At 38.4% G+C, this 27,979-nt stretch overlaps 1 protein-coding gene across 1 annotated transcript in view; it reads left to right on the plus strand.

Annotated features, from left to right (window-relative positions):
- Positions 1–27,979, plus strand: part of LOC102860229 (M-phase inducer phosphatase 3-like) — a 45,853-nt gene that overhangs the window by 15,910 nt on the left and 1,964 nt on the right. The window contains exons 9-12 of the mRNA XM_006903088.1: positions 20,172–20,324; positions 21,077–21,172; positions 23,427–23,489; positions 27,439–27,537. Of these exons, the coding sequence (XP_006903150.1) occupies positions 20,172–20,324; positions 21,077–21,172; positions 23,427–23,489; positions 27,439–27,537 (411 nt within the window). The remainder of the gene's footprint in view (positions 1–20,171; positions 20,325–21,076; positions 21,173–23,426; positions 23,490–27,438; positions 27,538–27,979) is intronic.

Below are 27,979 nucleotides of genomic sequence, written 5' to 3' on the forward strand. Positions count from 1 at the left end.
CATTTCTTGATGGACATTTGAGTTGTTTCCATGTTGTTGTTATTGCTAATGCTGCTATGAGCATTGGTGTACAAATCTCCATTTGTATCTCAGTTCTGTTTTTCTTGGGGTATATTCCTGACAGTAGCATAGCTAAGCTGAATTGTACAGAATCTCTATGTTCAGCTTTTTGAGGACACACTAACCTACCTTCCAGAGTAGTTGTTAGGTGCCATTGAGTCGAGTATGACTCATAGCAACCCTATGAACAAATGATATGAAACTAGTCTTGTCCTGCGCCATCTTCACACATCCTGACACCCAAGAGCCCATTGCAGTAATACCTTGTCAGTCCACTTGGTTGAAGGTCTTCCTTTCCTTTTCCGACCCTCCACTCTTCCCAACATCATATACTTCTCCAAGGAATAGCACCTCCTAGCAATATGTCTAAAGTATGTGAGGTGAAGCCTCATTATTCTTGCCTCAAAAGAGCACTCTGGCTGCACCCGCTCCAAGACACATCCATTCATTCTCTTGGCCATCCATGGGATGTACAGTGCTCTTCTCCAACACCACAGCTCAAAGGCATCAATTGTTTTTCTGTCATCGTTATTCATTGTCTAGGTCTTGAATGCATATCTTGAAATTGGAAATCTAATGGCCTGAATCAGACGCACCTAAGTCTTCAAACTGACATCACTACTTCTCAATAATTTGGAAAGGTCCCTAACTGCAGATTTTCCCATTGCAATTAATCTCCTTATTTCCTCACTGCTTGTACCAAGGGTGTTAATTGTGAATTCAAGCAAGATGAAACTGTTGAGTTTCAATCTCCTCTCCATCCATTATGATTCTGCCTGTTGGTCCAGTGGTAAGAATTTTTGTCTATATGAACACTAAACAAAGAGTAATTGTACCATCCTATCTAAAAAAAAAAAAGTTCCTATCTCGCCACATCCTCTCCATAATTTATTACTTTCTGTCCTGTTTAACTTTGCCACTGCTACTGGGGTGAGATGAATTTTCATTGTGGTTTTGGCATATCTCTTATTCCCATTGGTTTTGAACATTACTTCATGTGTCTGTTGGCCATCCAGATGTCTTCCTCTGTGAAAGGTGTTTCCATGTCTTTTGCCCATTTTGTAATTGTGTTATCAGACTTTTCCTCCCCGCCCCCAGACTTTTTCTTGTGAAAGCCCTGTAGTAGTCTCTAAATTTTTGTTCTCAGACCCTTGTCTGAGATGTCATTGCCAAATGTTTTTTCTCAGTCAGTTGGTTTTCTTTTTACACTTTTGGGTAAAGCTTTTGATGCGCACAAGGACTTAATCTTTAATGGGACAAGTTTGGTCCCACTTTGTCTCTTATGATTTTTATGGTTTTGGGTTTTACTCCTAGAGCCCTGATCCACCTTGAGTTTATTTTTGTGTATGGTGTAAGATGTGGATCTTGCTTCGGCTCTCTACAGGTAAAAGTCCAAGTTTTGCCAGGACCATTTGTTGAAGAAGCTGTCATTTCCCTATTTGATAGGTTTTCTTATTGAACACTGTTGACTATAGATAGATGGGTTGATTTCTGGGTTCTCAATTCTATTCCATTGGTCTATGTGTCTGTCTCTGTACCAATACCAGACTGTATTGGTTATTACAGCTATGTAGTAGGTTTTTTAAAATAAAATTTTTATTTTATACTGGTTTACTTACAAAGTACACATACATTGTTTTTCACACTGGATTTCCCCCATTTCCTTTACCCACCCCACCCTCTACCCATCAAATTATGCAACCCTATATTTACCCCCCTGTCCATCCTCTCCCCTTTGCTTCTTCTACCTTCCTTGCCTCAGATCCTCATACTTGTTGTTCTAGTCATCTTTCTCTTTCTGTGATAGTCTTATACCATATTGTCCTATGGGACTGAGTTAATTCATTTAGCATAATGCTCTCCAGTTCCTCCCAAGTTAGGCAGAAATTTTCAAAGTCATTATTCGTGCATGCTACGTAGTATTCCGTTGTGTGAATGTGCCATAATTTCTCAATCAATTCCATTGTTTTGGTTGGACATTGGGGCTGTTCTGTGTTCTTGTGATGGTGAATAACACTGCTATGAACATTGATGTACAAATCTCCATTTGTGCTTCAGTTCTAATTTTCTCGAGGTATAGTCTAAGCAGTGGAATAGCTGGGTCATATGGAATTTCTTTGTTCAGCTTTTTGAGGAAATGGCAAACTGCCTTCCAAAGTGGTTGTACCATTTTATAATCCCACTAACAGTGTATATAAGAGTTCCTCCTCTCCAACATTTATTACTTGCTGTCTTGTTAAACTTTGCTACTGTTACTGGGGTTAGATGGTATCTTACTATAGTTTTGATTTTCATCTCTTTTTTGCGGTGATTTTTAGCATTTCTTGTTGTGACTGTTGGCTATCCAAACATCTTCCTCCATGAAGTCTTTCCTTGTTTCCCCCCCATTTTGTAATTGTGTTATTACATAGTAGGTTTTGAGATCAGGGAGTGCTAAACTTCCCACTTCATTTTTATTTTCAAAAGTGCTTTGCTTATTCCAGGTTTCTTTCCTTTCCAAATAAACTTACCTTTTGATAAATGAATTTGGTATTCTTATTGGGATTGTGTTGAACAAGTAGGTTGCTTTTGTTAGTAGTGTCATTTTCAGTATATTTAGTCTTCCTACCCATGAACAAGGAAGATTTTTCCAGTTAGTTAAGTCTTTTATAGTTTCTCGCAGTAGTGTTTTGTAGTTTTCTATGTAAAGGTCTTTTTTTTCTTTAGTTAGGTTTATTCCCCAAAACCTCACTTTGTGGTTGCCTATTGTAAATGGTATTGCTTTCTTGGTTTCCTCCTCTTGGTTTTCTTTGTTACTGTAGAGGAATCCTATTGATTTTTGTTGATCTTGTATCCTGCCACTCTACTGAATAGGTTAACAGTTTTTTGGTTGAGTCCTTGGGTTTTCTGAGTGCACTATGATATCATCTGCGTATAGCGAGAGTTTTACCATCTCTTTGCCAAGTTGGATGCCTCTTATTTCTTTCTCTTGTTGTATTGCCTTCGCAAGTACTTCCAATACAATATTGAATAGGAGTGATGATGGTGGGCATCCACGTCTGGTCCCTGGTCTCAAGGGGAATGCCTTTAGTCTTCCTCCATTGAGAATGATATTGGCTCTTGGATTTATGTATATAGTTTTCACTGTGTTGATGAAGTTCCCTTCAATTTCTATCTTGAAAGGTGTTAGATTTTGTCAGAGGCCTTTTCTATATCAATTGCTAGGATCATGTGGTTCTTGTTCTTTGATTTGTTAATGTGATTAATTATATTGGTTTTTTTTATGTTGAACCATCTTTTCATACCTCTTATAAATCATACTTGGTCATGATGAATTATTTTTCTGCTCTACCGTTGAATTCTATTGGCTAGAATTTTGTTGGGAATTTTGCTTCTAAATTTATGAGAGGTACTGGCCTGTAGCTTTCTTTTTTGATAATGTCTTTGCTTGGTTTTGGTATTAGGGTTATGCTTGCTTCATAGAATGACTCTGAGAGTATTCCTTCTTTTTCTGTTTTTTTTTAAATACTTTGAGTAGAATTCGTGATAGCGTGTCTCTGAATGTTTGGTAGAATTCAGCTGTAAAAACGTCTGGGCCAGGACTTTTTTTTGTGGGGTAGTCCTTGTATGATCTGGTTAATTTCTTCTTTTGTGATAGGTCTGTTCAAGTGTTCTCTCTGACTGTGTCAGTATAGGTAAAGTGTGACTTCTTATAGGCTTTAATCAGAGTATAGGTTTTCATCATATTATTATTGTTTTAATTTTAGCTGGTTCTGTTATGATGTTGCCACTTCCATCTCTTATTCAGGTTGTCTGTGTCTTCTCTTTCTTTTCTTTTGTTACATTTGCCAGTGCTTTATCTATTTCATTGACTCTTTCAAAGAAACAGATCCTGGCCTGTTCAGTCATGATTTCATCCACAAAGGCTAAACCAAAGATGATCAACACAGTTTTTCTCTGAGCAGGATAATGTGAGTACTCCCACAGACTGAACCACTGTTAATGCACCCTCCCTTTGTGCTTGACTTATTATCTTTGGAAAACTTGGTGGGTCAGTACTTAAAGTGTTCAACAGCTAAGTGAAATGCTGGCAATTCAAACCTACCAGCAACGCCATGAGATAAAGGTCTGGTGATCTGATCCCCTAAAAACTACAGGAAGAGGAAACCCAAGCAGCAGTTCAAGTCTGTCCCACAGCATACGACCACAGCATATTATTTTTCTAAACAATTAAAACATAAAAGCTAACACGAACCCTTTTTGTCCACCATTCTCAAACCAGATGGAAAGATGACTTACAGATTATTTTCAATAACAGGAGAAAATAAAGAACATGAAGGTCAATGGAGCATAAACCAAAAAACCCAATCCTATTTGCCATTAAACTGATGGTGATTCTATATGCTACAGTGTTGAACTGGTACAGAAGATTTTCTAATCTGAAATCTTTTACAAAAGCAGATTTCCAAACCCACTGTGAAACCAGACCATGCATTAGAATCACCAATATTTCAGTTAGTATTCAAGGTCTTAAACCACTGCACCACCATGGGTCCTTAAGTATAGTTCAGTGAGCATAAGTTCTCTTTGCTGATTGAAAGTCTTCCACAGTCTCAGAAATGTTATTCTGAACTGTATAATGTAGACAATAAATTTGTTGTTTGCCTTTGAGTTGATTCCCACTCATTGTTAGATGCCTTTGTGTTGATTCCAACTAAAAGTGAGAACCTGTATAGAACAGAAGGAAATAACTTGTACTGTTTGACAAAACTGTGTCAAACAATTGTTGTTGTGTTTGAGTTCCTTTTTAGAACCACTGTATTGCTTTATCTTCGGGTTTTGACTTAAAAGCCAGCAGGCTGCTGTCTGGTCTACTAGTCTTAGGTTCATTATCCCCTGCAGTTATGTGAGTCAGGAGAAGGCTCTGGCCTGACTTCTGACCCAGGAGCTTGCCAGTCTGTCACGTTTTTTCTTTAATTGCTAATTTGATTTATTTTTGATACATATTAAGAAGAAAATGATATCATGTTCTCATGTATGCCAAAAGGCATTTGCTAAAAATTAACTTTCTTTATTCAAACATATAGAAAAACATAACAAAAATAATCACAGTAATAACTTTAAGAATCAGGAATAGACACCACAACAAGATAAAGGTAAATAACCCAATAGAAAAATGGGCACAGGATATGAACAGACACTTCACCCAAGAAGACATTCAGATGGCTAACAAGCACATGAAGAAATGTTCAAAATCCCTAGCTCTAAGGGAGATGCAGATTAAAATAACTATGATATATCATCTCACCCCAGTTAAAATAGCAAAATTTAACAGAACAGCAAACAAATGCTGGCGAGGTTGTGGAGAAACTGGAACCCTTATTCACTGTTGGTGGGAGTGTAAAATGGTGCAACCACTGTGGAAGGCAGTATGGCACTTTCTCAAAAAGTTACAAATAGAGATACCATTTGACCCAGCAATTCCACTGCTGGGAATATGTCCCAAAGAGACCATAACTGACATCCAAGCAGATATGTACACCCATGTTTATTGCAGCTTTGTTCACAATAGCAAGGGGTTAGAAACAACCTAAGTGCCCATCAACAAACAAATGGATAGAGAAGCTGTGGTATATTCTCACAATGGAATACTATGCTGCAATGAAAAACAAGGAACTCATGCAATATTATTCAAAATTACTCTGGAGGACATTATGCAGAGTGAATTATCTCATTCACAAAAGGGCAAATACTGCATGGTGCCACTGTTGTAAAAAAGGACTGACCTTGGGGTTGTGGAGAGACTGAGAAAGATGGGTTCAATAATGTATACTGCATTGAAACAGATGAGGGAGAAAACTGTTTAAAAGGGATATGTGATTAGGTATTTCTGTCATGACAGGAGTCTAGAGCAAAGGCTACATGGTAGAGTGGACCTGGGGGAGGGTTTGTAAAGCAATGAAAGAATTTTTCTTTTACTTTTCCAAGAAGATAGTGTACTAGGGGGGAGGGTTAGGAGGGGAGAAAAGTGCAACAATGAATGAATGAAAATCCAAAGTCTCTGTAAATTTTTACTGAAATTAATAATAAATTTAAAGTTAAAAAAAATAATACAAACTTAAAAAAATCAAAACAAGAAAAATGAATAAAAATTAAACAAAGCAAAAAAAAAAAGAATCAGGAATAGAAATGTCTGTGTTATTAGTAAGGGGAATATAGTTCAGATCATCAATAAACATATTAAATAGTGGATGCATTTAGGAAAACATTATTGTTAGGTAATGTTCGTTCAGTCAGTTGCGACTCACGATAACCTTACAAACAACAGATCTGAACCTCCTATCCTGACCCATCCTCACCATCTCTTATGTGACCTACTCATTATTATAATCACTGTATCAATCCATCTAGTTGAGGATCTTTCTTTCTCTGACCCTCCATCTTTCTAAGCATGATGTCTGCTTTCAAGCACTATTCCCACTTAGGAAGATAGTTTGAATCCTTCAGCTATTCCACAGGAGAATGCAGTCTCTTCTCTGAAAACCTGAGGGAGGATCAAGTGAGTCAGTTCCAACTCCATGGTACACAACAAAAACTGCCCCACCAGGCAACATGCTCAAAGTGTGTGAGATAAGGATTCATCATTTTTGCCTCTAAGGAACTCGTTGGTTGCACCTCCACCAAGACTTGTTTGTTCCTTTGGCAGTCTATGAGATATTCAGTACTCTTCTCTAACACCACAATTCAAAGTCATTGTTTCCTGTTCTGTCATCCTTCTCCATTGTTCAACTTTCAGATGCATGGGAAGTAATTGAAAAGACTATGGTTTGGATCAGACTTACCTCAGTCTTTAGCCAGTCTGCCACTTTAGAAACCATTTTCTTGAAATAAATCTCTTCCTTTTTTATCTTCAAACTTCAGTTTTTCTTTTCTGGAGAACCCAGCCTAAAATGTGGATCAAGGGGCTTATACATGCTATGTTGAGCCAACAGATTTTGGATGACCTTGAGAAAAATAGAAATCGCAGAAAACATAATTGTGTTCATGCAAAACCTGTACATAGATCAAGAACAGTTGTCTGAACAGAACAAGAAACAGTTATATTTAATATCAAGAAAGGTGTTTGTATCACGGTTGTGTCCTTTCTCCAAATCTAGTTAATCTCTGCTGAGCATCTAACTTGAGAAACTGGGCTAGATGAAGAAGAATGTGGTGGTCTGGATGGAAGGCTGACTGATCAACAACCTGTGTTATGCACCTGACACAACTTTGCTTTCAAAAATTAAAGAAGAGTTGAAAGACTTATGAAAACCAAAGACTACAACCTTCAATATGAATTACATCTCAACATCAAGAAAACAAAAATCCTCACACTAACTGGACCCTTAGGCAGCATCATCGTAGGTGGAAAAAGATTGAAGTTGTCAATGATTTAATTTTACTTAGATCCATAATCAACAACTGTGGCAGTAGCAGTCAAGGGATCAAAATATATGTTACATTGGGAAAGTTTGCTGTCAATAACCTCAGCAAAGTGCTTGAGAGCAACAGTAGTGTCAGTTTAAAGACTAAGGTGTACCTGATCCAAGCCATGTTTTAATTGCCCCCCCCCCGTGCCCCCCAGAGAAACTGGCTTTATTATGGGAAGCCAGGGTTACAAAGGACTTAAGAGTTGGCACTGGTCCCTTCTTGTACTGTATTCTCCGCTTAGCTCAGCCAGTCTTCTTTTTCTTCTCTGTTTTGCCACCTTGGGTGTCTGACCTTTCACTTTCCAGCACGAGCCAAGGAACCATGAACTTTATCTTCAAGTATGTGGCCAGCTATCTAGAGTGGTCAGGGGCTCCAGCCCCGCTGGCCTAGGATAGCCTCAGTCTTCCAGGGGAGTTCATCCCAGGAGCATAATCTGGTCTTTAGGGGTGATGCCTTCCAGTGATGCTACATGAGCCTTGATCTGGGCCACCATCTCCTGTCCTATCACCTCAAGAGTGTGCAGCTCCTGGTACAAACAAAAAGCTGCATGACGGCGACTATAATTGCCATTCCTACTGCCAGTACTGTGAAGATGGACCTGAGAAAGAGGACGAGATAAAAGCACGCATGTTCTCAGCGCCTGCTGTGTGCAAGCTCTCTTTAATTGCTTCTTATGCATCTAAAAATTAGACAGTGAATAAAGATGATTAAAGAATTGATGCTTTTGAATTGTTGTGTTGGAGTACAGAATACCTCATAGACTTAGAAAAAAATAAATGAGTTTGTTTTGAAGGGAGTGTAATCAGAGTGCTCCTTAGATGCAAGAACAATGACACTGTGTCTTACATATTTTGGGCCTGTTGTCAGGAGTGAACAGTCCTTGGAAAATGACATTGTACTAGGAAAAGTAGAGGGTCAAAGAAAGACCTTCAACAAGATGAATTATCACAATAATTTTAATAGTCAGTACATAACAACAACCACTGTACCATTAAACTTTCATCTTAGTTTTGCTTATTTTGGATATTTCATATTGTTGTTGGTTGCCTTCAAGTCGAGCACAACTCATAGTGACCCTATGAGCAGAAGGCCTGAAGCCTCTCTAAAAATTATCAACATTTATCAAAGTTCATCGAGTTTCCAGAGGCATGTTATATAGGAAGTGGATGCCACTCCTGCTTCCAAACCTTTCATAGTATGTTATTGTTGTTAGGTACTGTTGAGTCACCTGCGGTGTATAGCGACCCTGTGTACAGCAGCTCTGAACCCTTCCATGTTCTGAGCCAGTCTCACTAATTCCAACACACCAATCCCCATTGTCCCAGTTACTGTATCAATCCATCTCATCTGGGATCTTCCTCTTCTGCACTGTTCGTCCACCCTTCAGAGCGTGATGCCCTTTTCCAAGGACCGTTATCTCCTGGCCATGTGCCCAAAGTAAGTGAGATGGTTAGCAATTATAGCTTGCTTGGATCCACAGTCAACACTCTTAACTCCGGCGGTCAGGAAATCAAAAGATGAATTGCATTGGGAAAATCTTTCAGGGACCTCTTCAGAGTACTAAAGAGCAACAAATGCCAGTCTCGAGACTAGGGTGCACCAGATTTAGGTTATTGTCTTCGTGGTTACTTGCTATGCATCAAAAAGTGGGAGAATGATTAGAGATGATAGGAGAATTGATGCCTTTGAGCTGTGGTACCAGAGAAGAGTTTTTAATATACCAGGGACAATTAGAACAAACAGGTTCGTCCTAGAGAGGGTGAGACCAGGCTGCTCCTTGGAGGCGAGGATTCTGAAGCTTCATCTGACATACTTTGAGCATGTTACAAGGAGAGATACATCATGCTTGGGAGGGTGGAGGGACACCCTCAATGAGATGGATTGACTTAGTGACTGGGGTAAAGGCTAACGGTGGTATGTGTGCCAGAGATGATAAGGTTGGCTCAGGATAGAGCAGGATTCAGAGCTGCTGTACATAGGGTCACTGTGAGTTGCAGGTGACTTGATGGCACATAACAACATTACTCTTATTTTTTAAAATTTTAATTTTTTTAAATTTTATTATTTTTTTTTTCTGTGTACTATCAAATTGGATCTGACTGGTACAAGAGGATATTGCCCCTCCTTTTCCAACAGAGCATCTGGTGGATTCAAACTGTGTATCTCTGGGATTGCAGTGCAGCTTCTTGCCACTAGGCAACCAGAGTTCCTTAAGGCTGGTCTTTTTTTATGATCTTAAATTTTGTTCTATGTATCTTTTTCCCTTCTTCTATATGGACTGAAGCTCAACATCAAGAAAACAAAGATTCTCACTACTGGGCCAATTGGCAGCATCAGTATGGATGGTGAAGAGATTGAGATAGTTAACAGTTTTAATTTACATGACTCCACAGTCAACACTCTTGGTAACAGCAGCCAGGAAATCAAGAGACGAATTGCATTGGGGAAGTCGGCTGTGAGGGACCTCTCAAGAGTACTGAAGAGCAACGATGTCAGACTGGAGACTAAGATGCGCCTGATCCAGGCTATAGTCTTCGTGCTATGCATCAGAGAGTTGGACAGTGAATAGGGTTGATAGAGAATTGATGCCTTTGAGCTGTGGTGCTGAAGAAGAGTGTTGAATATACCATGGACTGCTAGGAGAACAAACAGGTTTGTCCTGGAGAGGGTGAAGCCAATATGTTCCCTGGAGTCAAGGATTCTGAAGCTTTGTCTGACATATTTTGGGCATGTTGCAAGGAGGGATTGGTCCTTGGAGAGGGACATGATGTTTGGCAGAGTGGAGGGGCAGCGAAGGAGAGGAAGAGATGAGATGGATCGATTCTGTGACTGGAGAGGTGGGAATAAGTGCATTTGAGATGGCTAGGTTGGCACAGGACAGAAGAGTGTATAGAGCTCTTGTACATAGGGTCGCTGTGAGTCGCAAGTGACTCGATGGCACATAACAACAACATACCCAGTACCTTCTATTGTTATCTGAGATATATTCTGGGACTGTGATCCATCCTGATTGCACTTCCTCAAAGACAGATTTATTTGTTCTTTTGATGTCTCATTGAATATTCTATACTCTTCTCCAACATCAACATTCAAGCACCTCAATTCTTTGGTCATCTTTATTCATTGTCCAACATTCAGTTGTATAAGAAGCAGTTGACAATAACTTGGCTTGGATCAGATGCACCTTAGTTTATAAACTGGTATCATTGATCTTGAGAGGTTCTTGACAGCAGATTTCTCCAATGCAGTATGTCTTGATTTCTTGTTGCCAACATGGATGTTGATTGTGGATCCAAGTAAAGTGAAATCATTGACAGCTTCAATCTTTCCTCCATTTTGCACCTTTTATGATGTTTCCTATGAGGTGGCTTTTTTTTTTATTGTACTTCTTAGTGATAGCTTTAGGATTTATATACTGCTTTAATTTATAACCTTCAAATGGCATCACTTCACTTACACATTCTGTTTGACTCCTGACTTCTGTGCTTTCATGTTGTAAATTTTACTTTTACATATAAGCTCACAGTACATTATTATTTTTCCCTCCAATAGTGAAATATCTTTTAAAGGTCTGTTGATCAATATTTTTATTTTCCTTCTTGGAAGATTTTTCTTTAACATTTCTTGTAGTGAAGGTCTGCTAGTCTTCATTATACTTTGTTTTTCTCTTTCGTTTTTACCTTTTTTAAAAAAAAACAACACAACAGAGATTTAATGGTGACGATTCACATTTAGGAGGAGCTTGCTCTGGTGGCCTCATGACAAGTAGCTGCGCTACAATCCCTAAGATGCATGGTTTCAGTCCACCAGGTGCTCCGCTGGAGTGGGAGGGCCAGTCTCCTCTTATGCCAGTTGGATCCGATTCAACAGCATACAACAAGTAAAAAACAAAAAAATTAAAAAAAAATAGTATCTTAGATAAATATTTCTATTGTTAAATGTCGTTAAGTCAACTTCAACTTGGAACAATCCCATGTACAACGTAATGGAACTATACCTAGTCTTGTGAATCTTCATAATCTCCCCATTGTGCTTAAACCCATTGATGCAATCAGGACCTTACTTTTAAATGATACTTTAATTAGGTATGTTGTTATATTTAAGTGCCATTGAGTTGTAGGCAACTTGTAGTGACTCTATGAACAAAACACCTGACACTTGTATAACTTTCATCCTTTTCTCCAGGTTCATAGGACTTCCAGAGGCAAGCTATTTTGGAAGTGGATGCCACTCCTGCTTCCAAGCTTGTTTTAATCAGGGAGTTCCATGAAACACTGTCCGTCACGGGTAACCCAGGTTCATAGGGTTTCCAGAGGCAAGCTGTTTTGGAAGTGGATGTCACTCCTGCTTCTAAGCTTCTAAGTGGATGCCACTCCTTCTAAGCAGAACTCCATGAAACGCTATCCACCATGGGTTACCATTCTCGCATTTGACACATCATTGTCACAGTGTTGAGCTTCACAGCAACCATGAGTTATCTCTGTACGGCAAGTGGACAGACCAGGGCTATATGATCTAGAAGAATGTTTGACCAAAAACAATTAAAAATGCAATTAAAAGTCTAAGTAGGTTTTCCCCCCCTTATTTTTTTTTTATTCTTTATCTTGCTCCATAATATTCTGTCTTGTGTTGTTGCATTGTTTCTGGGAGAAATCTACTATTACCCTAATTTTCCCCTCTATGTTATGTGTCTTTTTTTCTTAGTATCACTGAGTTTAAGCAGTTGGGATCTGATGTATTTTGGTGTGGTGGGTTTTTTTTGTTTTTTCATCTTTCTTGTGTTTGAGGTTAGTTGTGTTTTTTGTACCTGTGGTCTGTAGTTTTCATCAAATTGGAAAGATTTCAGCTATTCCTTCAAGTGGTTTTCTTTTTTCTTCAGACATAGCAGTAATTTTTGTGACTTTAAGTTAGACAAAGATTTTTTTAGACACATCATCTAATAAATAGTGATAGATTAGACTTGTTAAAAATTAAATGTTTGTGCTCTTAGAAAGTACCTTTTTAAAAAAATTTTATTATTGTGTGTGTGTGTACCATCAAACCAGATCTGACTGGTACAGGAGGAGATTGCTCCTCCTTCTCCAGTAGAGCATCTTGTGGATTCGAACTAGGCACTTCTGGGATTGCAGTGCAGCTTCTTGCTACTAGGCCACCAGAGCTCCCTAGAAAGTACTTTTAAAAAGAGAAGTTACAGGGCAGGCAAAAATAGCTGCAAAATACAGACTTGATGACATATTTGTACCCAGAATCTATAAAGAGCTGTCAAAACTCATTAATAGAAGGGAGCTCTGGTGAACTAGTGGCAAGAAGCTGTACTGCAATCCCAGAGGTGCATGGTTCAAATCTACCAGATGCTCTGCCGGAGAAGAAGGGACAATCTCCCCCGTACCAGTTAGATCCGATGTGACAGTACACACACACAAAAATAATAATATTAAAAAAAACCTTTAAAACCCAAAACTGATTAATAGAAAAACAAATAATCTGAGGACAAAAAATAAAGGCAGAAAGATTTGAAAAGAAAAGCTACTTCACCAAAGAAAATATAGCATTGATAAATAAGGAAATTGAAAAATGCCCAACATCATAGTTATTTCTTACTCTCAAAACTCATCACCATTTAATTGGAGCCCACTCTTAGCTGACCTCCCATCAGGTTTTTGGAGGCTGTAAATCATATGTGAGGAGATTGCTGTCTTTCTCCCATGCAGCTACTGTTGTATTCGAACCAGCTGCCTTTGGGTTAACTGTGCAACTTGCTCTGTTATACAGCACTAGATGCCTGTTGATATGCAGTGGGACACCACTGTATATATACCTGTTAGAATAACAGGCTAAAATAAAAGAACACTCTTAAGTGTTAATATACATACAAAGAAACTGGTACACATACAAAGAAACTTGTACTCATACATTTCTGGGGGGGATAGGGAATGGTGCAGCTACTTTGAAAAATAGTTTGGCAGCTTCTTATGAAGACAAGCATATAACCTAGCAAGGTTCTGTGTTAACCTTAACATATAACCTAGCAAGTCCATGCATATGTATTTGCCTTCCAAGAAAGAACACTGACAAAAACTTATATGCTAGTGTTAATTGTGGCTTTATTCATAGTCTCTAAAATTTGGAAATAGCCCACATGATATTCAGCAGGAGACTGATTAGAAAGCCTGGTGAATATATTCCCTGGGTTGGTTTGTGCCTTTGGCTTCTTTGATTCTGACTCCCTGTGACCTGTGCAGCAGAGTAGAAGTTCCCATAAGCCTTTGTAGGTTGTAATCTCTAGAGGAGCAGATTGCCAGATTTTTTTGTCTCATTGCTGCTGGTAGGTTCTAACCACTGATCTTTTAGTTAGCCCAAGCACTTAACTATTGTGCCACCAGAGTTCTTAAAGAGTGCACTAAGGCCAGCAGGTTTGAAATTCTCATCAGTCTTTCTTTAACTAAGCAGCCTCATCAAGTTATCTGAAGGGAAACCTGTCACTGTTGGTGGCAAATGTATTCCTCACTCACCACATCCTCACTGTTAACATAGCTTTAAGCAGCCCCAGTGGAGCAATGGTAAAAGTGGTCAACTGCTAACTAAAAGATTGGTACTTTGAACCTACCCTTTTCTCAAGGTAAGAAAGACCTGGGGCTCTGCTGTTGTAAAAATTACAATTGGGAAAACTTTATGAAGCAGTTCCACTTTGTTACATGGAGCCACTGTGAGTCAGAAGCAACTTGACAATATCCAACAAAAATAACAATGCTGTACCTTCAGTTCATCTATCCATCTATCTGTAGCCATCATTGGCCTCAGAACCTTGACTGTAACTCCTGGCTTCTTCATTATAAACTTGACCCTTTATTGTGAGCTTGGCTTAACTATTTCTTCATTTTCCAAATTAGATTCTCAAGAGAGGTAGTGTGATGTTTCCTTATTCTAGGCCACTTAGTAGGTGTGTATTGTTGGTAGGTACTGTCAAACTGCATATGACTCAGCAAACCTATGACCTGAACTCTGTCCTAGTCTGTGCCTTCCTCTTCATCTCTGACACACTGGAGCCCATTCCTGAAGTCACCGTGTCAGTCCACCTCCTTGAGGGCCTACTTCTCTTTCACTGACTCTCCACCTTTCCAAGCATGATGTCCCTCTCCAAGGAATAGCCTCTCCTAGCAACATGTCCAAATTATGTAAGATGACTTTTTGCCATCATTGCCTCTAAGAAGCACTCTGGATGCACTATTCCCAAGAAAAGTTCTTTTGGCAGTCCATGGAATATTCAACAGAGAACTACCAGAAGTGCAGGCTGGGTTTAGACGGGGCCATGGCACTAGGGATATTATAATTAATGTTAGATGGATCTTGGCTGAAAGCAAGAAGTACCAGAAGAATGCCTATCTGTGTTTCATTGACTATGCAAAGGCATTTGACTGTGTGGATCATAACAAACTGTGGTTAACCCTGAGAAGAATGGGAATCCCAGAACACTTGATCGTGCTAATGCGAAATCTATACTTGGACCAGGAGGCAGTTGTCAGAACAGAGCAAGGAAACATTACATGGTTCAAAATTGGGAAGGGTATACACCAGGGCTGTATCTTGTCTCCTTACCTTTTCAGTCTTTATGCAGAACAAGTTATCCGGGAGGCTGGGCTCTATGAGAAGAAATGTGGCATCAAGATTGGAGAAAGAATCATCAGCAATCTGTGTTATGCAATTTGACACAACCCTGCTTGCTGAAACTGAGGAGGACCTGAAGCACTTGCTGTGGAAGGTCAGGGACTGCAGTCTTCAGTATGCATTGACACTCAATATCAAGAAAACAAAGATTCTCACCACTGAGTCAATTGGCAGCATCATAATGAATGGTGAAGAGATTGAGATTGTTCACAGTTTTGGTTTACTTGACTCCACAGTCAACAGTCTTGGCACCAGCAGCCAGGAAATTAAAAGATGTATTGCGATGGGAAAGTCTGTGGTTAGAGACCTCTCTAAAGTGCTGAAATGCAAAGATGTCAGTCTGGAGACTAAGCTGCGCCTGATACATGCCATGGTCTTTGCAGTCACTTGCTATGCATCAAAGAGCTGGACAAAGACTAGGGATGGTAGAAGGAGAATTGATGCCTTTGAGCTATGGTATTGGAAAAGAGTATTGAATATACCACGGACTACTAGGAAAACAAGTTTGTCCTGGAGAGGGTGAAGCTGGGCTGCTCCTTGGAGGCAAGGATTCTGAAGCTTTGTCTGACATACTTTGGGCATGTTGCAAGAGGGACCAGTCCTCGGAGACGGATGTCATTCTTGGGAGGATGGAGGGACAGTACAGGAGAGGAAGACCCTCGATGAGATGGATTGATTCAGTGACTGGGGTAATGGGGGTAGGTATGTCGGAGATGGTGAGGTTGGCACAGGATAGGGCAGAGTTTAGGGCTGTTGTACATAGGGTCGCTATGAGTCACAGGCGACTTGACGGCACATAACAATAACAACAACAACAACATTCTCTACACAACTCAAAGACATCAATTCTTTTGCCATCCTTATTCATTGTCCAGCTTTCAGATCAAAGAAAAGTGATTGGAAAGACCATGGCCTCAATCAGGTGCACTTTAGTCTTCAAACTGACATCATTGATCCTTAATGTGGCAATGGACTTAGTGCAATATATCTCCTAATCTCCTGACTGCTCGTGTTAAGAGTGCTGGTTGTGGATCCAAGTAAGATGAAATAGTTGACATTTTCAGCCTTTTCTTTATCTGTCATAGTGTTGCTTATTGGTCCAGTGGTGAAGATTTTTGTCATCTTGATGTTGAGATTCAATCCATATTGAAAGCTGTAGTCTTTGATCCTCTACAATAAGTGTTTCAAGTCCTTCTTTCAGCAAGCAAGGTTGTGTCATCTACTTAACACAGGTTGTTGATGAGTCTTCCTTTGATTCTGATGCCACATTCATCTTCATACAGTCCGATTGAATCGATATGGGGGAAAAGATACAGCCTTGACATACACCATTCCTGATTTTAAACCATGCAGTATTCCCTTACTCTGTTCGTACAACATCTGTTTGGTCTAGGCAAAGATTTTGTATGAGCACAACTAAGCGTCCTGGGATTCCCATTCTTCTCAATGTTAGTTATAATTTCTAATGATCCTCACAGTCAGATGCTTTTGAATAGTCATTAAAACACAAATAGACATTGTTCTGGTAGTCCCTGTTTTCAGCCATAATCCATCTGATATTAGCAATGATATCCCTGGTGCCATGGCCTTTCCTAAACCCCATTTTAGCTTTTGGCTATTCTGTCAATGAACTGTTGTAGCTGTTTGAGGTTTGTCTGTTTGTTTTCGTTTTCTTAACTTTAGAAATGCCAAATGAGTTCTTCCCTTTATATTTTCCAACTCCAGCTTTTTGCACATTCTGTTACAATATTTTCTTTGTCTTCTCAGGCTAATCTTTGAAATCTTTTGTTCATCTTTTTTATATGGGCATTTCCCCCCTTTGTTTTGGCTTCCTTATGCTTTTGTGCAATTTTCAGAGTTTCTTCTGACATCCATTTTAGTCTTTTCTTCCTCCTTTATCTTTGAAACAACCATTTGCTGTCTTCATGAATGATATCTTTGATGTCCTCCCATAACTCATCTGGTCTTTGATTATTATTAGTATTCAGTGCCTCACACTTATTATGGATATGATATTAAATACACATGGGATAGACTAAAAGTTGTCTTTTCGTTCTTGAGGACTTGTTTTCATTTTCTTCGGCTTCAATTTGAGCATCCACCTGAGTAATTGATAAGCAACTGGCCTGATTTTGACTGCTAGTATTGAGCTTCTCCAATGATTCTTTTGACAGATGTAGTCTTTTGATGCCTGTGCAGTCCATCAGGTGAGATCCATGTGTAAAATTGTCTTTTGTTGTTTTTTTTTTAAAAAAGGTATTCACAATGAGTAAGCCATGGGATGCACAAAAATCCAATCATTTGATGTCCATCCTCATTTTTGTCACCACAACTTTATTTTTTTGCTACAATTTCTTCATTTTTTATAATTTCTGCATTCCAGTCATCAGTAATTATCAGTACACCTTGATGGAATGTTTGGTTGATTTTGTTCTCTGCCAAGGTTGGTAGAAATCTTCAATTTCTCCTCTTTGGCTTTAGTTGTTGGTGCATATATTTAAATAATAGTTATATTAACGGATCTTCCTTGTATCCATATGGATATTTTCCTATTTCTCGCAATACTATACTTTAGGAGATATATTGAAATTATCTTTTTCACTATAAATGCAACACCATTCTTTCTTAGTTTTTCATTTTCGACATAGTAGACCATATGACTTTCTGATTCAGAGTGGCCCGTGTCAGTCCATCTCGGTTCACTAATGCCTAGAATGTCAGGCTTCATGTGTTTGACAATTTCTAATTTTCCTGTATTCATACTTGGCACATTCCATGTTCAGCTTACAATATGATCCACTTATCGGTGATTCGAGGTAGAGTGAGTGAGAAAATACAGGAATGACTAGCAAAGATCCCAGGGAAAATTCTAGAATGTTGTTGTGGGAAATGTGACTCTTCTTCAACTGGTACTATAAGCATGTCTGTTTTCCTTAGATTTAAAATTGTTCAGAATCTGGGTTGGTGTGGTTGCCTTCTCCCTCAGCTGACTCCTTGGCTGCTCCTATCATAGTTAGCTTGTGCCACCCCTCTAGGGTGGAGGACATGGGCCTGGCTGCCAGATGCCACATCACCTGGCATGACCTGCCAACTCCACTTCTACTCTGGAGCCAGCTACCTCTCCGACACCTGCCACTCAATAAAGTGTGTATGCCCTGAAAAAAAAATGAAGGAAGAGAAAAAAAAAGATTGTTGCAGCCATTGTATTATGCATAAAATAAAGTGAAGTGTTGTTATTTCCATTTCTCAGTAATCCTTGTTCCAGTATAACTTTCTTATTGTCTAGCCCTCTCCTAAACCAACTCATGAGTATAGTAAGGTGAATGTGTAGAGAAGGAACTAAACATTTAGAGCAGAGGTAGAGGCCCTATGGCCTCTTAGGGCAAAAAGGATAAGAATCATAGATTAGTTGGAGGTTGTTATCAGACATCATTTAATTTATCCCATGCCTCTGGGTATCAGATGTGCCTGATTCAAACCTTGATATTTTCACGTTTTTCCTGTGCATCTAAAAGTTGGATAATGTATAAAGAAGATCAAAGAAGAAATGGCTTTGTGTTGTGGTGTTAGAGAAGAGTATTGACTATTCCATGGAATACCAAAAAGAACAAATTAATCTGTCTTGGAGCAAGTGAAACCAGAGTGCCCCTTAGAGGCAGAGATGGTCATGTTGTCAAGAAGGGGACAGTCTTTGGAAAAAGACATCATGCTGGAAAAGATAGAGGGTCAGCAATAGAAATGAAGATCTTGAACATAATGGATTGACATAGTGACTGTACCCGTGGGCTTGGGCCTGGCAGAGATTGTGAAGATAGAACAAGATAGGGTAAGGTTCAGATCCACTCTTCATATGGTTTCTAAGAGTTGTGGTTGCCTGGAACAGTAACATCTAGGTATCACACCCAAGTCATGCCTTTCAAATGCAGAACAGTGTGTTCTCTTGTACTTAAGTCAGTCTATTTCTGTGCCAAGATTTCTCAAGGCCACTTCTTTATGGCTTCTAATCGGTTTTCTTTTCCTGATGAGCTTCATAGTATTAAGTCTATGGTAGTCATCCTACTGTTTTATTCTGGTATTTCCCTTTCTCTTGTATATGCTTACTTCACTATAAATTACTATAAATAGTAATGTAAATAAATATATAATATTTATGATAATATTTATTCCACACTAACAAGCAATCCCCTTTATAGAAGGCTGAATGATAGTTTTCGTTTCCTTACTCAAAGAAATTTCTATCAAAAAGTGACATATACTCTTGCTACTTAGTATTTGTTCATGCTTACTGACTTCAGCTTCTTTTCTTCATTTTTGTTCAAAAACTCAAAATTCACCGCCACCAAGTCAATTCCAACTCCCAATAACCTTCCCTCAGTTCACAACAGAAGGAAACAGCTTGTCTTTCTCCCGTGGTGCTGCTAGTGTGTTCAGACTGCTGGAGGGTTAGAAAGCACCCTCAGTACAGAGTATGCCGCCAGAGCACCCTTCAGTTTTGGTGGATTCCTTAAGTCCTAATGATCACTGTACCAGAGGCTCCCATGGGAAGAGAGGGTTGAGGTTTATGTTTCATCACATGACTGAAGGATCTAATCTTGTGTTTGCTTTCACCTAGAAGAACTGGCTCATATAAGATAGGTAGAGAACTTAAGTTTAACTGTAAAGTTAAAAGTAGAGTTTAACTCTACTTAAAACTAGAGTTAAAACATAAGGGGAAATTTAACATGTAGTGGAGGAGAAACAGGTGGGGGAGGCAATGAAAAAAAAGAGGTCAGTGAAGAGGGGAAGACAGAATACCCACTATTGCTTCTCCAACTTGACTATCTCTAGGAATAATTTGTGCGTTTATGAAAATGAAGATTTTAATTAAGTTGATCTAGAATGGGGCTTACCATCTGGAATTCCACATTTATAACAAACTCTTAGGAGATGTTGATGCTGCTGGTCTGTTGACACTATTTGAAGAATAAGAACTAAGAGGTTTGATTTTTCTCCAACAGGTGTCTCTGAACAGAAGCTACTTGTATCGCTCCCCTTCGATGCCAGAGAATTTGAACAGACCAAGACTGAAGCAGGTGGTAAAATTCAAGGACAATCCAATACCAGATAAGGTAAAAAAGAAGCATTATTCTAGCTATAACGTGTTTGGGAAAGTACGACTTTCTTCTTTTGCGTCACGTAGGAGTGAAAGATGTAAATGACCTTCACTCCTGTTTAGTCTGCTGACCTATGTTATCATCATTGTATAGGAATTTTTTTAAAAAACTAAGACTTTTTAAGATGAGACTCTATATAAGCGTCTCTTTAAGACCTGAGTGAATCCAAGTATAAGGACATGAGGTGCAAGAGTGCGTGCATGCTGAAACACCATCCTACAGCAGACTGGTTAGCCGAAAGGAACACCTGAAAAACATAGCTTTCATCCCCTACCTCTCCCTTAAACATTTGTGATTACCTTTTTCTGTGTTTTCTTATAAATCTAACATGTGATTAATAGAAAATAAGCAAATTTAAAATTTCTTCAATCCCACAGGTTAAAGATAATTACTTTAACACTTGGTATGTTCTTCCAGACATTGTCCTGTGCATTGTCTAGCATATGTAATGATACTAAAAATTTTTTGCCAATAACATTTGTCTGTGATTATTTTACTCCTGTAATGTATAGAATATTAGTTTAGTCAAGACCCTGTTATTGATTTGGTTTTTTAATAATTTCCTTCTATTACATCCTTGTAGCCAAATCGTAATGCTATATCTTTGTTTTCTTAGAGAAGCAAGTAAAATGATTAAATTAAAAATTGTGCATATTTATTCCTCCACCTCACCTCCAGCTCCCTCCACCATCCTCTGGATTTTAAATATTTTAATATATTGATTTGGATTGTGGTTTTGTATTCTTCAGGATTTAAGTCTAAAGAAGACAGTATCTCTCTGTGACATTAGTGCTACTCAAATACCAGAGGACTCTGAGGGACTTCTGACTGGTGATTTCTCCAAGGTGAGTTTGATTACATTTGTCCTGCATCCCGGGGAGCCATTTAGGATGTAAATCTTCTCTTCCCTGATCACAGGGCTCTCTAGTTGTCCAGTGGTAAAAACTTGCACTGCCAACCCTAAGATATGTGGTTCAAATCCACCAGCTTCTCCACAGGAGAAAGAAGGGCAGTCTTCTCCTGTGCAGTTTAAAGCCTCTGAGAACCTGCTGGAGGGTCAGTTATAAGTCAGTTCTGACTTGATGGTACATAATAATAGAGGATATGAGGTATAATTCTGTATCTTTATCAATTACTCTTTAGTTCTATAATGATTTACTGATCTAGATGATAAGCCTTTCTAGTGAGAATATATTTCTGATTCATTATGAGATAATGTCCAAGTATGAAGCTTTTGCTTTTCTCATTTTTATTGTTGTGGTTGTTAGGCACTGTTGAATTGGCTCTTACTCTAAAATGAAATATTGCCTGCTTCTATCCCATCCTCACAATTGTTGCTGTATTTGAACCCATTTTTGCAGCTGCTGTACCAATCAGTCCAACTCATTGAAAGTCTCCCTTTTTCCCATCGAACCTCTGCCTCATACCAAGCATGATGTCCTTCTCCAGGGACTGGTCCCTCTTGATAACATGACTGAAGTATGTAAGATGAGATTTTGCCATCTTCACTTGTACAGAACATTCTGACCCTGCAATTTTCTGCACAGACGTTGTCCTTCTCCTGGCAGTCCATTTCCTGGCTATGTATTCACTATTCTTCCCTAACATCTTAATTCAAAAGCATTAATTCTTTGATGTTCCTATTCATTGTCTAAGAAGCCCTGAAACCCTAGGCTGCAGGGAGTTGCACTGGTAAGCCAAAGGCTGTGTCTCTCTGGAGGTACAAATCTACCAGCAGCTCTGCAGGAGAAAGATGGACAGTCTCCCTTGTGCATTTTTCAACTTCAGAAGTCCAGAGGAGGATCACTTAAGAGTTGGTTCTTGCTTGGCAGCACTGAGTTTTATCCATTGTCCAACCTTTGCATACAAATGAGGTAATGGAAAATACCAACGTTTGAATCAGGTACACCCTAGTCTTTAAAGTACACCTTTTCTTTTAAACCCTTGGAAGAGATTTTTTTTAAATTTATTTTTTAATTTTTATTATTATTTTTTGTGCATGTACTGTCAAATCAGATCTGACTGGTACAGGAGGAGATTGTCCCTCCTTCTCCAGCAGAGTATCTGGTGGATTCGAACTGCTTACCTCGGGGATTGCAGTGCAGCTTCTTGCCACTAGGGAAGAGATCTTTTATAGTAGATTTGTCCATTGTGAGCCATCCTTTGATTTGATTTTTTCTTTTTTTAATTGTTGTTCTTGAGAATATTTATAACAAAACATGTCCATTCAAGCATTTGTACATGTTCAATTCAGTGATATTCATTACATTTTATAGACTTGATAATAAAAATAGCTCAGCATTTCATATTGCTGCTTCCATGGATGTTGCTTGTGGATCTAAGTAAAATGAAATGCTTGACAATGTCAAGATTTCAGTTGTTATAGTGTCTTTAAAATTTATATAAATAATACTTGATTATTATAGAAAATGAATTTACCATAAATCTTACTAACCAGAGTAATTCTATTTTTGACATTATGGTATATATTCTTCCATACACTTTTTTTTTATCATGCACACATATATAATAGACACAATACAGTCTATGTTTTTAATTTTCACAAAAGTGCTGTTTCATAATCAATTGTTTCTTTCACATTTAATATTAGGAGTATCATCACAACAATGAGCAGTTCTCTTTCATAATTTTATCATTCTTAATAGCTACATAGTACTTCATTTTTCAGCTGCTGATCCTCATTCCCAGCCCGTTTATTAAGCCTTAAGTAGGACAATGACAAAACAAACATAATCATTCCAGATGAAGGAAACTGTCAGCATGAGGCCAGCAGAGTCCCTGCTGATAACTTTGTAATGAAATCCCTTCTTACAGGATGATTTTAGTGGTATAATTTTTCCTTACGAGTTGTACTGAGATGTTTATATTTGTAGCTAAGCTCTGCACATCCTTAATTACTTAGGATCAATTCTTAGAAATGGAATTGCTGCATATGCACATTATAGAGATATTATTGATTCTCCCTACCTTTTTTTAAAGATCTGCGGAGGTTTTGAGAGAAAAACAACCTAGAAGTTTTAAATCTCAAACTTGGATATAGATAACTTGCTGTTATTCTAACTCTGGTTGTATTTCTAGGTATGTGCACTGCCGACCGTGTCAGGGATGCACCAAGATCTGAAGTATGTCAACCCAGAAACGGTAAGCAGATTTTTGGAGATGGTAACTGGTTATATAAGCTCCCATCTGGTCTGGTCTGTCCCTTAAATCCCTGATTCCATTTGTATTTCTTTCCCTGCACTTACTCATATAGTCTCCTTTTTTACCTTAAACTATGCTAAAGGAATGTTTTCTTCCCAATTATTCTTTCTCTCCTGCTTTTATTGTTTTTTACCTTTTTTTATTGTGATATCAGTGACAGTTTATAGAGCAAGTTAGTTTTTCATCATACTATATTTCATGGCAGGGATTACACTCTTCACATTGTAACACCACCCTTCCCATGTCTCTGTGTTTCCTGTTTCCATTAGTCCTTTTCTTCTATCACTTTCTGCCTTCTTAGGGTCTGTGGTGGCCTCAAGTTGTGCCGCTAACCCAAAGGCTGCTCCTCTCAGGCAATTTAAACCCACCAGTGTCTGCAGACGAGAAAGATGAGTTACTTACAGTCTCAAACCTGCTGGAGGGTCTGCTATGAGTATGTTGCAACTCAATGGCAATGAGTTTTTCTGCATTCTGAGCTTTGTCCCTGGGCAAAAGCTATCTTTTGACCTTGTGTCGTTGTTCTAAGGAGCGAGTTCCACCAGTGGTTACTGACCACCTTATATGCCTATCAGTTGTTTGGCTGAAAGTTGAGTCACTTCCAGGCTTGAAGCTCACTCAGGGCCACAGCCTTTAGTCGTTAGTTTCTATCAGACCTGAGCCTGACTTTTTAAATTATTTCGAGTTTTGTTCCACCTTTTTCTCCCCTCTGTCTGTGACCTTCTGTTGTGAGCCCTCTCCAAGCAGTCGGCAATGGTGGCTGTTTCCTGTCTCGCCCTTCTGGCCTCAGGGTCATGGAGACTGAAGTTTATGTGGCCTATAGGTCTGTGGACTAATAACCTTTCATTTCCTTTGCTTGTCTTAGCTCCAAAAGGAGAACACACAGTTTCTTTCTTTGTTTTTAATTAGAAAATGACATACTGTTGTAAAGGAATAAAAGAGAATGTTGTAAAGGAATAAAAGAGAAAGGAAAGAACATGTTAAAAAAAGATATATAGTGCTCACTTTGGCAGCACGTGTACTAGAAAAGTTGGAATGATACAGAGAAGATTAGGATGGCCCCTGCATCAGGATGACACACAAATTCGTGAAGAGTTCCATATTTTTTTTTAAAAAAAGATATAAAACCAAATTTTTAAAAGCTAAAAATTACTCAATTTAGTGCAATCTTATACCCTAGTTGACATATCACAGTCTCTTTTATGTCTGTTAGCACAAGATAATTATTAATAACATTCACTCAAAAGTGTCCTGTTTTTTACAGTAATTATGTGGTCACCCTCTCCATTATTGCCACTAGAGATAACCACTAATAATATTTTCTCTGTGATAATAAAACCTGGATTTTATTCTATCAGATGTTCTATAAAAATGAGATCATAATGAGCATGTAATGTTGTAACCAGCTCAATGTAAAACCAGGAAACAAACCAGTTTCCCTGGAGTTGATTGTGATTTGTGGCCGTCCTCTGTGTGTTGTAGTAGGACTGCACTCCATGGGATTTTCATTGACTTCAGGCCTTTCAAGGCATCATTTGTTGGACTCCAGTTGCCAGCCTTTTGTTAATAGCTGACTTCTTAACTGTGACACCTAGTAATTCTAAGACATGGTAAAAATCAGTATATAAAAAGAAAACTAAGAAGCCCTACATTTATTAGTTGTTTTTTAAAAGATTTTATTTTATATTGGTTTGCTTACAAAGTTCATGTATACATTTATACATGTTTAATCATTAAAATAATTTAATACAAATAATTTTAAAATATTTAGTAATTAAATAATATGTAGTTAATTAAATAAAAAGATAATTTATATGTAATTCATTGTTTACATACAAAAATATGAATTTTTTAAAAATTGTATTATTTTTACGTGTACTGTCAAATCAGATCTGACTGGTACAGGAGGAGATTGCCCCCTCTTCTTCAGCAGAGCATCTGGTGGATTTGAACTGTGTACCTCTGGGATTGCAGTGCAGCGTCTTGCCAATAGGCTTCCAGTTGTTGTTGTGGTTGTTATGTGCCATCGAGTCACTTGCGACTCAGTGAACCAGAGCTCCCTAAAAATATGAAACTTTAATAAATGTATAATGTTTTACTGGCTAAAATATATATGTAATATAAAGTTTTCTTAACTAAACTCTATTCTTGAATATTTAAATTATTTGTAATATTTTAACTGCCTAAAGTATTGCTGAAATGAACATTATTGTTCCCACATTTCTGTGTACTTTTTCTATTATGATATTTGAAGTCACTATAATTACATTTCATTTTTTATATTCTTCAAGATTTCTGTTTTAGTGGTGCTATATCAGCAGGGCCACAAGTAGATGGCTTTAACAAACAGAAATTTTATTTTCTTGCTTTTTGAACTCAACCCACTAAATTTATTTTGACCTGTGATGACCATCCATTGTGTTTCCATGGCTGTGAATATTTGTAAGAGGGCACTGCCAGTCTATCTCTCTCGGAGTGCCTGGCGAGTTTGAACCTCTACCCTTTCAGTAAGCAGCCCAACACATTACACACCAACGTTCCCGGACTCCTCATTGTAAGGAGGCTGGAAGTCCAAAGTCAACATTCTGGCTCTAAGAGAAGTCTTTCTCTGTGGGAGAAGGTCTTTGATTCTTCAACATCTGTTTTTTGGCTCTGTGAAGATCTTCATGTGGTGTTCCATCTATTAAGCCACATCACCTTCCCTTCCATATTTCAAGGAGGGAAGTCCATATCTATGGGAATATAACTTTTTAAAAAATCGATCTTTACTAGTTTACCTTCAGACAAACACACAAAACACATCTCTGCTCTGGTGGCTTTTTAAATCTCCTTCATATCTTAAAAGAGATTAATATACATCCTAACATTAATTCAGTCTTTTTATCATAACAAAGGAAATCCATTTCTAAATGTCATTGTTATCATAAGCATAGAGGTTAAGATTTACACCATATATTTTTTGAGGGACACAATGCAACCCATAATGCCTTCCTTAAAGGTCAAACCAGTTTTATATACATAAACCTGTGTTCTGTAACTGTATCATGTGTATAGGCCTTAGACTCCCTTAAATCTAGAACTTAACCCACCTCTGGGATCACCTTGTAGCCAAACAACAAACTGCCCTATAAAGTGAACAGTAATATGGATGAAAAACATGCTCTTCAGAAAAGGAAACTTGCAAGGCTGAAAGGACATTTACCCAAAACCACAATTCAGAAGATAGGAGTTGTCAGTCAGCAAAGAAGAACAGATGAACTTAGGGAACCTGAGGAGGAAGTCAGAAGAGTGCTATTATATTGAGGAAATTACCCCTAATGTTATGAAATATAGATAAATTGCTGAATGGAAAATTAATTTTCCTTGTACACTTATACTCAGAATGCAAAAATAAACGGAAAGGTTGAGCTGTTTATGCTCTTACTAGTAGTGTTAAGTTCTCCATCAGAGGATCAGCTTCTTCCCTCCATATCCTTTTTTGAGGGACTTGCTTTCTTTCATTATAATGGATGGTAGGGAACCATTTCCCACTTCTTCTTGCAAAATTTAATTTGTAGCTTGAATCCCTACTACTGCAAATGTTCTTGGATTTCTTCTATATGGCTTATTCTAGCCATGACTTCTTCCAGACAAGTCTTCTTGATGTCTTGGTGACACCTACTGAATATGGTCTTCCTTGACGTCTTGGCAATATTTACTGTTTTGATTTTCAGAAAGGCTACTTTCTACTTCATCCTTTCATGTGAGATGGGGCTGAATTTGGTTTCAAATTTGTAAACTTTGGAAGCTGGGTATACAGTGGAATCTGAAGTGACGGAAGGGATTTTTCAAACAAGGGACTGTGTGACTAGAGTGACAGTGAGCAGCGTTTTCAGCTGTAGTTTCTGTGCAGGTGGCTGCCTTGCTTTGGGGGAAGTTCCAAGGTCTGATTGAGAAGTTTTATATCATCGATTGCCGCTATCCGTACGAGTACCTGGGAGGACATATCCAGGTGAGTTTACGTTGTATATGTTAGAGGAGGAGTGGTTGGAGGTGTCTCTTTACTCAGTCTGGACAGTGGGTTCTGTGAACTCTAGAACCAGAACAGAGAATATGCATTGGAGTCATGTTAGGACTGTCAGTCCTTATCCCTGTTTTAAGTGTATACACCTTGAGGAACATACTGTTCCTTTTCCTCCTAGCCCAGTGTTCCTCTTTCCTATGGACATAATACCAAGGGCTCTACTTAGAAATCAAAGTATGTTAATCTAAGTGCTAGAAGTGTTTTTTAAACTCTGTTCATGAGCACTTCTCACAGTGATCCCTGCATTTCTGGCAGTTCAGTTCTCTCTCCGAGCATTTATTGAGTACCTGCTACTTGCCATGGTAGTATACTGTCATGAATGACAGAAGAAAAGTTAATACTTTAAACAGTGGTGTTGGAGAAGAATACT

This window comes from Elephantulus edwardii, unplaced genomic scaffold (genome assembly GCF_000299155.1).
Source record: "Elephantulus edwardii isolate Elephantulus edwardi_28Jun2011 unplaced genomic scaffold, EleEdw1.0 scaffold00507, whole genome shotgun sequence".
Classification (NCBI taxonomy): domain Eukaryota; kingdom Metazoa; phylum Chordata; class Mammalia; order Macroscelidea; family Macroscelididae; genus Elephantulus; species Elephantulus edwardii.